Source organism: Melanerpes formicivorus, unplaced genomic scaffold, assembly GCF_026170545.1.
Source record: "Melanerpes formicivorus ecotype bairdi unplaced genomic scaffold, bMelFor1.0.p_v2 SCAF_7, whole genome shotgun sequence".
Taxonomy (NCBI): Eukaryota; Metazoa; Chordata; class Aves; order Piciformes; family Picidae; genus Melanerpes; species Melanerpes formicivorus.
Window position 1 is genome coordinate 9,735,582 of NW_027142359.1, and position 13,616 is coordinate 9,749,197.

The 13,616-nt window shown below is 38.8% G+C and overlaps 1 protein-coding gene across 3 annotated transcripts in view; it reads left to right on the forward strand.

The window, feature by feature from the left end:
• Positions 1 to 13,616, forward strand: part of NR5A2 (nuclear receptor subfamily 5 group A member 2) — a 103,568-nt gene that overhangs the window by 73,732 nt on the left and 16,220 nt on the right. For all 3 annotated transcript variants that reach the window (XM_068140919.1, XM_068140920.1, XM_068140921.1), the window contains one exon: positions 882 to 1,029. In XM_068140919.1, coding sequence (XP_067997020.1) covers positions 882 to 1,029 — 148 coding nt within the window. The remainder of the gene's footprint in view (positions 1 to 881; positions 1,030 to 13,616) is intronic.

A 13,616-nucleotide genomic window follows, 5' to 3' on the forward strand; every position in this document is an offset into this window, starting at 1 on the left:
AGGAATGGAGCATTGCAGATCCAGATGGATTTCTGCTGTCCCTCTGGGGTGCAACACCCAGTATAGGCACAGAGCTCACTTCATCAGTCTTTCTTTCTAAGGTTGTGCAATTACAATGAGAACTAGAGAAGCCAAATTAATCAAGCAGGCTGATATGGGGACAGCTACCAGTGTCACATGCAATTTTCATATATAAAGCTTCTTTAAAAAGCTAATAGAGACAAACTAGTACTCAGTGATATGATATACCAGGCAGATTTATGGTCTAATAATAGAATCACAGAATCACAGAATGTTAGGGGTTGGAAGGGAACTCCAGAGGTTATTGAGTCCAACCCCTCTGCCAAAGCAGGATCACACAGGGCAGGCTGCAGAGGAATGCATCCAGGCAGGCTTTGAAAGTCTCCAGAGAAAGATACTTCACAACCTCTATGGGCAGCCTGCTCCAGTGCTCCATCACCCTCACTGTGAAGAAGTTTCTCCTCATGTTGAGGTGAAACCTTCCATGTTCAAGTTTGTATCCATCATTTCTTGTCTTATTAGTGTGCACCACCAAAAAGAGATTGTCCCCCTCCACTTGACATCCATCCTTCAGAGATTTTTAAACATTGATCAAATCCATCCTCAGTCTTCTCAAGACTAAACAGCCCCAGGTCTCTCAGTTTCTCTTCAGAGAGGAGGTGCTCCAGTCTCCTAATCATACCTTCTCAATATAGACCACTGTTAAAATTGGTTTAGATATAAAATCACCTTGACTTGCTAATGTCACTGAAAGTGATCCTTTTATCCAGCTGTATCCCAATTGTGTGTGATTGCTTGAAAGGTGCTGAAGTGTTTCTGCAGGTGTGACAACCAGACAGCAATACAATTCTCTTTCACAGGTGGATTATTCCATAATAGCATCCCAAGCTGGAGCCACCCTCAACAATCTGATGAGCCATGCACAAGAGCTAGTAGCAAAGCTTCGTTCCCTGCAATTTGATCTACGAGAGTTTGTATGCCTCAAATTCCTGGTGCTGTTTAGTTTAGGTAAGTACACTCCACTCTTCGTACTGAATAGTGTGGTTATTTTTCTTCTAAAAATATTGAAATATTTTGCCTTTTTTTTTCTTCTGAAAGCATGATTTTGAGATACATTTAATGAGGTTCACAGGAATCTGGGTTTGTTTTGGTTGGGTTTTTTTGGTTGTTGTTGGTTTTTTTAATTATCCCTTGCAAGAAAACTGTATAAGGATTAAAAGTGGTTTTCTATGGATATCATTCCTGAAACCTATGCTGTTTAATAGACTGTTACAAGCTTTCTGCATTTCTCTATGTGATTTTTTAATATTTCAGGATAAAATGCTATTAGAAAGTCTAGAGAACAGTGGGATACACAGGTTGCCTTGTTTTCCTGTGATAATTAATATAGTTATATAAAGCAGGTGGAGTGGGGATATGATTGAAACATCCCTCTTTTGCACAGGCATTTGTGGTAAGTATAAACAATCTTCTTTGCATATGATGGTTGCCACGTCATAACCCATAAACCAGGAATGTATCTTACAGTTTTTAAAGTGAAAGGAACTCTTAAAGTGCAAGTTGATGATAACAGCTTTCTGACAGATCTGTCTAGGAAGTAAACTTTAAAGGGAAGATTGTTTTACACTAGTGGAGATGACACATAATGGCAAAAAATACCTATGCAAAACAAATTGGTTAAACCAGTGCCCTCCAATGAATCAGTCAAGAAGAATCTCCAGTGCTAGGGATAAAAAAGGGCTTGGGGAGATGGATTCCTGTTGACTTCATAGGAACAGATTTTTCTGTTTCAGGTTTGCACTTTGTTGACTTAACAAAGCTGGTCTAAATAAACTTTGGACAAGTGAATTTTTATTTACTGGCAGACAGTTGAAAGGAGAGACTTGAAAACATAAACAATGTCAGACCCAATCATACCTCCCCAGCCAATTGTTTTGCTGAAAAGCAGTTGAGCCAAGTGCAACAATAAAAGAAATATGTGCAGTGGTGACATTTAGTAAAGTTTTTCTTTCATTCTCAGCTGCAAAAGAAATCTTTTGTAGAGGAATAAAATTCTACAAGTAAATTGTTATAATACAATTGCAATTAGACTAAACCAGTTTTGATTACACTCTTACTGTCTTAAATATGTCCCTCCATGTGGTGTTCATAGAATTTGAACCAGCTTTGGAAAATTTTAAATTAAGCTGTCTTTAAATACAGGGAGCATAAAAGGCCAATACTTCAGAGGTATAGGACTCAGAACATGAGGGAGGGGGGAGGAGGGGCAGAGAGAAAAAGATTATTCTTAAAATTAGAGCAATGCTATCAGAATTCACTGTTGAGAAGTATGTACATTCTAAATCCTAGGTAGAGATGTTGGATGCTCCTGGTAACTGTTAGCATTTTGTATTCAGAGCCTCATTGCTTTCCATGTCTTATACTCAAAGAAGACAAAGCAAGCTGTCTGAAATTCTTTTCTGAATTAATATGAGGAATAACAACAATTCAGATTTCCTAATTCCTAATAAGTAGGTTTTTCAGTCATTATAAAGCAGGACAGAAGCATCTAAAGAACATAGCTTTCCTCTGAGAAAATGTTTAGAGAATTCATCTCAATTCAGTGATATTTTAAATTAGCCAAATCAGTCAATTGCATTTGGAAAATTCTTGCATTTATGTGACTTTTTGTTTGATCGCTTTCAAGGCTTTTCTAGTCTTTAGCATTGATTTAGGAATTATTCTTCCACATTTAGCTCTTCTAATTCTCCTAGGTAGTGTTCTCAGCATCTAAAGCTGTTGGTCAGGAATACCTTGCAAGCTTGTACCAATCCAGGTTATCCAGTTTTTCTCTTATTTATGCTACAATAACAAACAGAACTAACTCTGCTGTTGATAGGAGTCTTGTAGACACATCAATTGCATATATAAAACTAGCTAAGTATCAGATACTACATGAATAACTGGAAGGAATTCCTGTATTTAAGTATGTGAATTTGACACGTACCTGCATCTTACAGGCATCTCTTCAGAGAAATGGTTTGAATGCCAAAACCACATCATTTGATCAAGTATTTTAAAAAACTCAGCTGGCTCTTGTTGAAAATCTGGCCCTGTAACCTTTAATAGAATGAAAAGCACTTAAAGACATACCAGCCTTTTCAACTTATGAGGACATTCACACCACAGTGTTATCCAAACCCAATAAAACCTTATGCTATTGCTTGGCTGAAAAAACAAATGTCTAATCTAAACCCTCTCAAAGGCAACACAAAGTCAATAATCCACAGAGTTAATTTATCGAGAAGTTGTTTGGGTTCCTTAACTGTTTAGTTACTAGGCTGCCTTCTAAAACTATTTGTTATTCATGCCTGTACTGGATTGTCTGTCTCTTCAGGAGATGGCAGTCTCCTTCAGGGCAAAGAACTTTGCCTTTTTGCCTAACATTTCAAAAGTGATTATCTTGGTAAAGTAAGACTAAAATAATGTTCAAAACCCAAACCACTTAAAAAAATTTTCAAAACACAACTAAACCATATCCGTTTTGCTTGCTACCTTTTAAACAAGAGAGGTGCTTGTTCTTTATCTACTTGTCAAAGGTTCCAAAGGGCTTATATAAGAAAATGCTTTGGATGACAGCATTTAAAAAGATGCTGTTGAAATTTAGAAAGATACATATTTATTGTAGTCTTTGCAGTGCACAACTCTTCCTGTAGTCAAACTGCATGTACTCACTCCAGTGAGTGGTGCACCCAGGCACAGGAGCTCAACTTCTTTCTCCATTGGGCCATTTAGTCTGTCTGGGCCCATCTGTCCAACACTGCCAATTATATGATAGTACAGTTGATTCAGTGATTATTCAGTAAGAATAGTTTGGCATCTAGTTTCTTAAGTATGGCATCTCTGGTTTAATTCTGTATAGTAATAATGTATGTAGAGTTAAGTAACTTCTAAATTCCCTCCCTCAGTTATAAAAAGCAAAAGTCTTTAAAGCTAGGTAGTTCTTACCTCTGTACATAAAGGCTTTTCATGTCTCTGGATCTTCATACTTCAGTGACTGTTTACCCTCAGTGGTTCCTCATGCCATCCTGCAGTCCAGTCAATGTCAATCTCTGGAGAGGAGCATGTCCATCACACCTGGACTATAGTTCTCAGCAAATAACCAGTTCAACTGAATCAGTCTCGGGCTCCCCCAGGTTAAAAAAAGTCAGAGAACAAACCAATCACTCAAGCCAAACAGAATTTCACATTATTTTTACTGGAGGCAAAATATGTTTCACTCTTTTCTTTCTTTTCCTGTTTTCTGGGGCATCATTCCTGTGTTTTCATATATAGAGAGTTATTCTCCTCTTAATACCAGCTCAGGGAGTGAAGGTAATCAACATACCAAACCACAACTTAACTCAGGTGTATCGGCCAAGTTTTTGTCCACAGCCTGAAGATACGTGGATTCAAAAAAAGATCAGTAGCTCAAGACATACTGAATCCTAGATTTCCTTGACTACTTAGTTGCATTTGACAGGTTTCCTTCAAGCAAAAAGGACCAAGATAGAGACACAACAATTCAGCAACTGTAATCTCACAAGCAATAGAAAGTTAGTTGCTGGGGACACATTACAAAACTAGGAAAGAATATAGAAATCTTTGACAGACTTGAGTCTTACACCTAGTTTTAACAACTTCTTGATGAACTCCTATCTAAAACATGGGAACAATAGACCTGAAAAAGATGCTCACATAGTTGTGTGTTTATCAAAAGACCAGTAAATGAGAATAAATATATCAAGGATAATGCACTTTTTTACCCTTATCCCACAGTAATAATATACCTATTTTTTCTATAGCATATAGCCAGTCTAGCCTGTGGTACACATTATCAAATATTACACCTAAAAATAAGTACAAGGTGTTTGTCTTTATTAATCGATGCTTTGAATTAAGATACACTCTCTAGGCGGAAAAAGCAGATTTGTCAGTTTATTAATCTGTTTTACTTTTCATCATGAAATTTGTCATTAGTTTGGAAACTCCTTTCTTTGTCATAAATCAGAATTCAAAAATTAAAACAAGATGAAGTAACTTTGCATTTGCTACTGAATTCTCTGATTCTGGGGCTGAAATAGATTGGCATGCTCCACTGAGATGCAATCTTGGCACTACTAAAGCCAAATAGAATTTCATATTGTTTCTACTGGAGCCAAAATCTGTCTCAGTCTTTTCTTCGCTGTGCTTCCTATCACAGAATAAACTTCAGATAATTTTTTTTAGCAATTGCATTTAAAAATTAAAGATACTTGAAGAACCAAATCAGTGTCTTAAATGGGATACTTTCCATCTTCTTCTGATGCAACAGATCCCTTCATTTTACCATCTGGCAGCTCTATAGACTGGTCACTTAACCTGAAATCAGACATTGTTTTCTCTTTTCCAAAACTTCCCATTTGTCCTGCTAGTTTTTATTATCTGAACTCAGCAAGGATGATTTGTCAAACCTCCCATTAGAGCAGTTTGTAAAGTGAAATGCCAATAGGAAGAAAGTTAGACATCATTTGACCCATGTCCAGGCACTTGTCTGCCTGTGGAGGTAAATGCTAGACTAGGCAGCAGCTGACTGCTACTGCTCCCTTATCATTGTCAGGACACAGATAAATGTAGTTCATTTAAGAAATGAAGGCTTTATCAATGGACAAATAATTGCAGAGCTGCTATTGATCTCACATCTCACTTAACATGAGACAAGAGGAATCCTGTAGAAATGGCAAACATTTAATCGCTGTGGAAGGCAAACAATGGGCCTCGGCTTAAACAACAACAAAAGCCCAACAGAAAGAGAACTCCATTTTCAAACAAACCACAGCCTTACTTAAGGGTTCAGCAGAAATCCATCTGGATCTGCAATGCTCCATTCCTGTTTCTGTTAAATAAGAAGAATATCAAGAAATTGATCTTTCCTTCCTTTTATTCTACCTGAAATGTCAGAGCTGAGATGGGAGGAGGTATTGGAGGTACTGGGCTCCACCATTTACAGTTTTGGAAAAGAAATGCTAAGATCTTCATGCAAATGAAGCAGGGTGAAATGAAGCATTTTCAGGGCAGATTGTACCCTCCCCAATAACAGGACTAGAAGGAGCTTCCTGCAAATATGCACCCAAGAAGCAGCAGCACAAAACCTGCCTGTGCTGTGCTTCACCTGGTTCTGGTAACTCACATTGATGCAGTTATGCAACATTCTGAAGCTGAAAAATGAAACAAAACAAAACTAATGCTTAAACACACAAAAAGAATAGGAGAATGGAATAAAGGAATTAGTGAGGCAGGAGACTTTATCAGAACAAAATAATGTTTTGGCACATAGTTTCATAGTTTCATAGTTTCATTCAGGGTTGGGAGGGACCACAAGGATCATCTAGTTCCAACCCCCCTGCCATGGGCAGGGACACCCCACACTAGATCAGGCTGGACAGAGCCTCATCCAGCCTGCTCTTAAACACCCCCAGGGACGGGGCCTCGACCACCTCCCTGGACAACACATTCCAGGGTTTCACCACTCTCATGGTGAAGAACCTCCTCCTCACATCTAGCCTGAATCTCCCCACCTCCAGCTTCATTCCATTCCCCCTAGTCCTAGCACTACCTGAGATCCTGAGAAGTCCTTCCCCAGCCTTCCTGTAGGCCCCCTTCAGATACTGGAAGGCCACAATTAGGTCACCTCAGAGCCTTCTCTTCTGCAGACTGAACAGCCCCAACTCCTTCAGTCTGTCCTCATAGGAGAGGTGCTCCAGCCCTCTGATCATCCTTGTGGCCCTTCTCTGAACATGTTCCAGCACCTCCACGTCCCTCTTGTAATAGGGGCTCCAGAACTGGACACAGTACTCCAGGTAGGGTCTCACCAGGGGTCTCACATGCATCTATATTGAAGCCTTCCTAATAATCAAATTATACTTTCAACAAATATAGATCTGCCTTTTACACCCTCCTGTAGGACTACACTAGCTTTTCAAAGTACAGTCCATGAAATGTAAACTTACTGAGAACAGAAATTAGCCACAAAGCTGCTTCTTCCTTCCATCATTCTGGTATGTTAGTAGTAGAACAAAACTCATTAAACTACCAGGTGAGTGTCTCAGAATGCAGGAATTCATTCTTCATCACAGTGTGTTACCTGGCTCTGGCACTCCTTGCTCCAAGATGTAGAAGGTGCTGAAAGTTTCTGAGGTAACCAAAGTCACCTGGAGAACATAATGTAAGAAAATCCACTGAAATATGTAAACTTGCTAGGCTGTAGCTGCTGCAGTCTGAGTGTCCACTCTTGGGTGATACTGCTCCATGCTTCTCTTGTTACACTGTTCCCTGCTCCTGGGCACTTCCAGCAATCTAGATGATCCTGAGTGCCACCTCACCCATTCTCATGCTCGTGTTGGGAAGGTGTGAGCCATTTGTAGTTTTCAGGGACTCTTGAAGACATGGTGGTGGTTTGTCAGGATACCAAGCTCACAACTTTGTCTTCACAAAGTGCTGTTCAAGCAGGATCTGAAGTAGGTGCTGTGAATTTGAAGCAAAAAGCATCATAGGGCAGCCTTCCTTGGCAAGCCAGTGCAAGCTGGTGTCAGAGCTGTACAGGTCCAGGGACAAATCTGATATCACAAATGTGTTCATTTCTGACTCACATTGACAAAGAGTACTACTACGGTGTAAAGCAGCCTTCTAAGTGGTCACTCTAGTCATTTTTACTTGTGCTAGTTTCTAAATACACAACTAATTTTACACCTGGTTTTATATACATATTTATTTATAATACACATGTATCACTGGGTAGTTATTATGAGATGGTTTCATTAAATCCCTTCACAGTTTTCTTACATTCCTCCATTCTGCTACCCAGGTGTACTTGCAAGATTGCACCTGGCAAACACCAGTATATGAGCAGTTGAGGGGTCCTGTACAATTAGCATTCAACCAGGGGTTTCAGGCTTCCCCACATTACATTTCAATTTAGAAAAATACTTACTGCACACTTATCAAATCCAGGCTCATATCTCAACTCTAACATCTAACCACAGTGAGCATCAGAGGATAATAGAGGCAAAGAAACATCTCCTAAACTTTATGTAATCATTTGTAAGTCAGGAAGGATCGATTAGTATTCAGGAGACGTGACTGCTCAATATTTATACCATAGAGACTTGGCAGAAGCAAATAACAGTACATAAAGCTGCTGCTTGTCTTAATTAAATGCAGTATAATAGGTGTTAGGGATTTTTTTTTTCTTAGTGAAATGACCAGATATAACTCATTCTGAAGTTGAGAGTTTAAAACTAATCAATATGTATTTATAACAAGGGAGGGACTGAATATCATTATTAGCTGACAGATGGCTAATAGATAAAACCAAGATTGATTTAAGGACATTTTTCTACATGCTATTTTCTGACAAACTATTTGCCCCCTTGGATTCTTGATTATTTTATGCTGCACTAACAGGATTTCAAGTAGACTTTTTGAAAAGAACATCTCATCTGCAGATAGGTCACAAATTATAGAATGTACCATGAGACAACTGGCTAGGATGATCCCTTCCCTACTCATTAATAGTAACATTTCCTAATGTTATGATTAGGAATCCTTAATGGCAGGTAATATTTTAACATGTTTCCTTAAAATGTACAATCTACATATGTGATGATGAACAGCTATAGATTGGCAGACAGTGCAAGGATGACAGGTACAATTCCAGGACACTTAATAGCCCAGCCTTGTCTCAAATTTCACAGCAAAAAGTTTTGAGAAGGAATGTGAAGAAGGCATGTAAATAGATCTGGCATACTAAGTGTGAGAGGCAGAGCAGAGAAAGCAGAGAAGTACTTGCTCTGGAAAGCTGATGGAAATGGACATAACATTGCAGGCAAGTCAGAGGGAAGACATGGCTTCATGATGCTGAATAACCAGTGATAGGTAAGGAAGGAAGAGCTACAAGACTTTGAAAGTGAACACAGCTTGTCAGATGTAGCCTAGATAAGTGAAGATGCAAAATTATGAGGTACCTTGGCAGAACTATTTGCTGTGGTGACTGAGATGAGGCAATGTGGTATTTGTTAAAAGTTTAATGTAGTAAACAATGGCTCCTGTGCATATGCCATGGAAGCCAATAAGAACACATGTTCAGGATAAGCTATGTAATATTAGTTTAGGAGTAATTGTATTAGAAACAGACAAAATCAAGGGTGAAGATCACTGTCTTTTGGAAGACCCCATCTCAGAGTATAATGGAGACTCTGTTTCTTGAAATCTGAAATCAAGATGACCACTTTTCTAAAGTTATTATTATACAGCTCAATCAAAGGTTACCAACTTGATGTCCAGCTTCTAGATGAAGATCTACAGCTTGCACTGAGCATATAGCTAAAGGAGTAGCAATGATGATTAAACAGGTCCTTTCTTCTCCCTAGATCCATGAGGATGAATTTGATAGGCAAGAAGTTTAAATTCCACAGGTTTTACAAATGTTTCTCTATTTGCCAAGTTCAAATTTGGTAATTTCTGATGTGAGCAGTTGTCAGCCATCTTATATAGTCTCTTGGTGCTGCATATCCCATATTGTCTTGGAAAGTAGGAATAAATCTCTTTGAGATGATGAGGGCCAGGAGAATAGTGAAATAACCACATTGCTCCTGGTACATTTAATTCTTCTCTGGTTCTTAAGCAAAGCAGCCAGGCTACTCCATTCTGCCACGAGAAGAGCTAAACTATTCTACTTTAATCCTCTGAGAGAGTAAAGCAAATGAATATGGACAAAACCTCATTTCAGAATCATCTCATGAGGGGTGTTCTCCTTTCATGGTGCCAGCATTGCCCAACAGAGAAATCAACTCTCTTGTCTTTAATTCTGCTTCTGACTATTACAGACTATGAAGCTTTGAAGTCTCTTAAATGGTATCTCAACCACGGTATCTGGTAAATGGAAACAATAGTTATCTACCTTTGTAAATAGTGGTGAAATCCAGAGTATTAAAGAAACTCTCTAAGGTACAACCAAATTGAAACAACATTGTTTGAAATATCTACAGATACATTGAGAAAGACCATGGTTTAAAAGAATCAGATTTAAAATATCCTGAATAGAACTTGAGAAAATTTGATCCTTTTCTTTATAAATTGCTCAATATGAAAGTAGTTCTTTGCTGTGTTTTTCATGTCAGGGTCTAAAACTTTGCAAATCTAGAGAGACTATTTTCAGAAGCTGGCTTTATGGACAAAGTGGATTTGCTTTTGCCCTGCTCTTTCGTTTCTCTGTTTTTTCTTATTCCTTCATAAAGAAACAAAACCAAAGACACACTCCTTTCCCTTCAATGTCTCAAAACTTGTAGCAAAGCCAAACAAAAATCAGATCAGTCCTTAAACTTCTTACAGATAGCTAAATGATGATGTTTGGAATGACAATTTTGGTAAACAACCATTTGCTCCCCAAGAGCACTTGCTCAGTGAGCTGAGAGGTTTTAGTCCAGCCTCCCATGCAGGCTCTACACATCATGCAGGCAATATGAAAGAAGGTAGGACAGAGTCTATCTCACAAATGCTGGGGTTATAAGGTATAGTTAAGAATTAAACTAGTAGTTTTCATTAATAATTTTTAATCATTCATCTTAGCCCTGAGTGTAGGAGTCATGAATGATAAAATTCTTGCAGAAATTGCAGAGGTAGCCTTTTGTTTCATGGATGAGGATTTTTTAATAAACTCCATTACATATAGGGGAACTGTAATAATCACTCTTGATTTGTCCTGATTTGATCTGGTAAAATGCAGTACATGTTGCAAATTCATTTCTCATGTAACTACTGAGTACAGTGGCATTATTTGAGGCATGAATTTGATTCAATCTGGTCATTACTGGTTTATGTTGTCTGGTTGTCTGACAGTTGTCTGACAAGCCATGAGGGGAAAAAAAATAGGGGGGGAATCAAAAAACCCTGTCTTCAGCAAGCACTTTTCATGGGGTTTTGGGTTTGTGGTGGTTTTTTTTTTTTTTCTTTTCTTTTCTAAAATGCATGATTTACAAGGTTTCAAAAGAACAATAGGATTAGATACTTGAGAGAAAATTAGGTCATATATTTGTTAGATACAAATCTCACAAGTAATTAGAAACATGAGTACCAAGCAATATTTGTATTCTGCGCTGCTGCCTTTGTGTGGAGACGCTGGGGATTTCAGAATAACCCAATCAGCGTGCCCTGCACTTTTCCCCTCTCTGTTTATAGAATACTAGTAAGTATGGCTTTTAAACACCTCCTGTGAGGGGCAAGTGTTACCTGCACATAACCTACATTTACATTTGTCCCTACTTTTGCAATTTCTGTCCCATTTTTCATATACATTTTAGACGTTTAAGGTGCAAGTTTGAATGTGTTATATATGTAACAGAGGAAATAAGGGATTATATAGAGCCTTTTTAGCTGCTATTCATAAAAGTGTTTAACATCAGTGTCTATTTTTGTTAGCCAAGTTAACCAGCATAATATGGGAATAAATGGCTCTATATTAAGATGTAGACATGAATGAATATCTTTAACCTTGTAGGCAGTAAGACCACCCTATAGTCTTAATTTGAACATGTGTTTAAATGCTTCACTGAACACACTGAAGGAATATAATGGCTAGACTCACTTTGCACTCATAACAGACAACTTACTAAATACTTTCCAAATGAGAATGTATAGGCTAAAACCTGCTCTTCATGTGTTTCTAGCTAAAAATGCACATCACAGAGGCTCTTACCTGAAGGTTTTATGTGGGTGACTGTTGGCCATTTATTGGAGGCTCACTGCAGACTACCCCAAAATCACTTCTTTTTCTTACACCTTTGCTGCTTGTGCAAGATCAGACACTGGAAGAGAAATTAAAGCAATGGCTGTCTCTGAGGGAGTTAAAATAGAGAGGTGAAATATTGTACAGTCAGTATGAACAGAAGTAGCAGGAGAATTAAACAGGAAGCCAGGCAGAAAGAAAGAATCTGCAGGAGTGATGGGAGAAATCTTCCAGAGAAGAGGATATCTGGGCAGAGCAGAAGCCAGAAAAGCCAGACACAGTTGATGAAAATGAGGGACAGCAGCAATGTGGATCAGAGAGACAGAGAACAGAGGGTGTGAGATAGGGAAGGAATCAAGAAAAATGGGGGGGATGGGGGGGGGGGGGGGGGGGGCAGGAAGGAAAGAAAAACTATGGAACTGTGATCAAAGTCAAGCCAGAGGTGGAGAGAGAGGAAACAGAAGCAAACAGGAAAGAAACAGTGAAGGAAACTTCAGAAACAAACTTTATGGTCCAGCCTTGATTGCAGCTGTGATCATGAACTGGGAAGCAGAAGTGCAGAAGTACAGCATGTTTTGATGTGCCAGTGTGTGTCCCAATGACTTCTGCTGGCAGGAAAGGGGAGAGGGAGTAAAAACTACAATTCCCTAGGCTGTGGCAAAGCTGCTGCCAAGGCTGGATGATCCTCTCAGAGTAGGAGTCCCCTGTATTGCTCCTGTGCATAGTCATCAAGCATGGGACAAACTGAAAGACTGAGTCCCAAAACAGTCTGTGTGGCTTGCTAAAGTTTAATCTGCACATGTCCATCTTCCTAAGGATATTTTAGGAGTTGTTCTTTATAAGATTATTCAAAGATTAATTAGGAAAATAATACATTTAATGTCATCTTTAGACCTGGGAGGGTTTGATGTGTATTTTTAAACATGCTGCACAAACCCTTGCTTACAAGTGAAGGAAAGTTTCATCTCAAGAAAGAGAAAGAGTTCAACATCAGAATAGGGAATGACACTACAACAATATCTTTCCTCTCTCCTGACACCAGAATTGTAATATAGATCACTGAACTGTTCAGGATAAGATAGACAATACTATCCAGTCTTTCAGTGGGGGAAAGTCCATAGCCTACACAAAATAAGTGAGACAGACTGTTCTGCAAGTCCAGTCTGAGGCAGGCTGGATGGGTGGTAGCTTCAGAAAGACCTTTCCTCTTGTCTAAGTAGCCCTCTTCCAGAAGGGATTTGGATTTAGAAAGTGCAGTCACCAGTAGGGTTGAAAAGGACAGATACCAGGCTCATGTCCCCTAAAGAAAAAAAGCTCTGCACACTGAAAATATTCTGTCAGAGAGGAACATTGCTAAGAATTTGCCAGTGTCATCCAGACTGCACACTGTGCTCCAGCTGGCCAGCTCTTAGCTGCATTTCCTCTTCCTTTTTTGTTTTGAGACAGGGAAAAAAGACCCCTACAATTAATGAAAACCATAGATAAAACTACCAGAGATGAAGTAGGGAACAAAGGGGGAACAAAGCAATTAAGAACATTCCTACTAAAAATTCACTAGGTATACTGTAAAATTCAGAGATTGTTGTGCCACTCAAAAAGGCAGCAGAGAGATGCAGACACTTTAAAGAGCTTTCAATTACTTACATGCCTTTGGCTGCCTTTCATGATTCTGTGGCACTGGAAACAGCTATGGTAAATGTATTTTCTCTGCATTTGCCTTTCTTGACAAAATAGCTTCAATATTTTGATCTCAAGAATAATCAGCTCTTTTCTGTTTCCTTTTCAACTAACTGCAGACTTTTGCAAGTTAAAAATT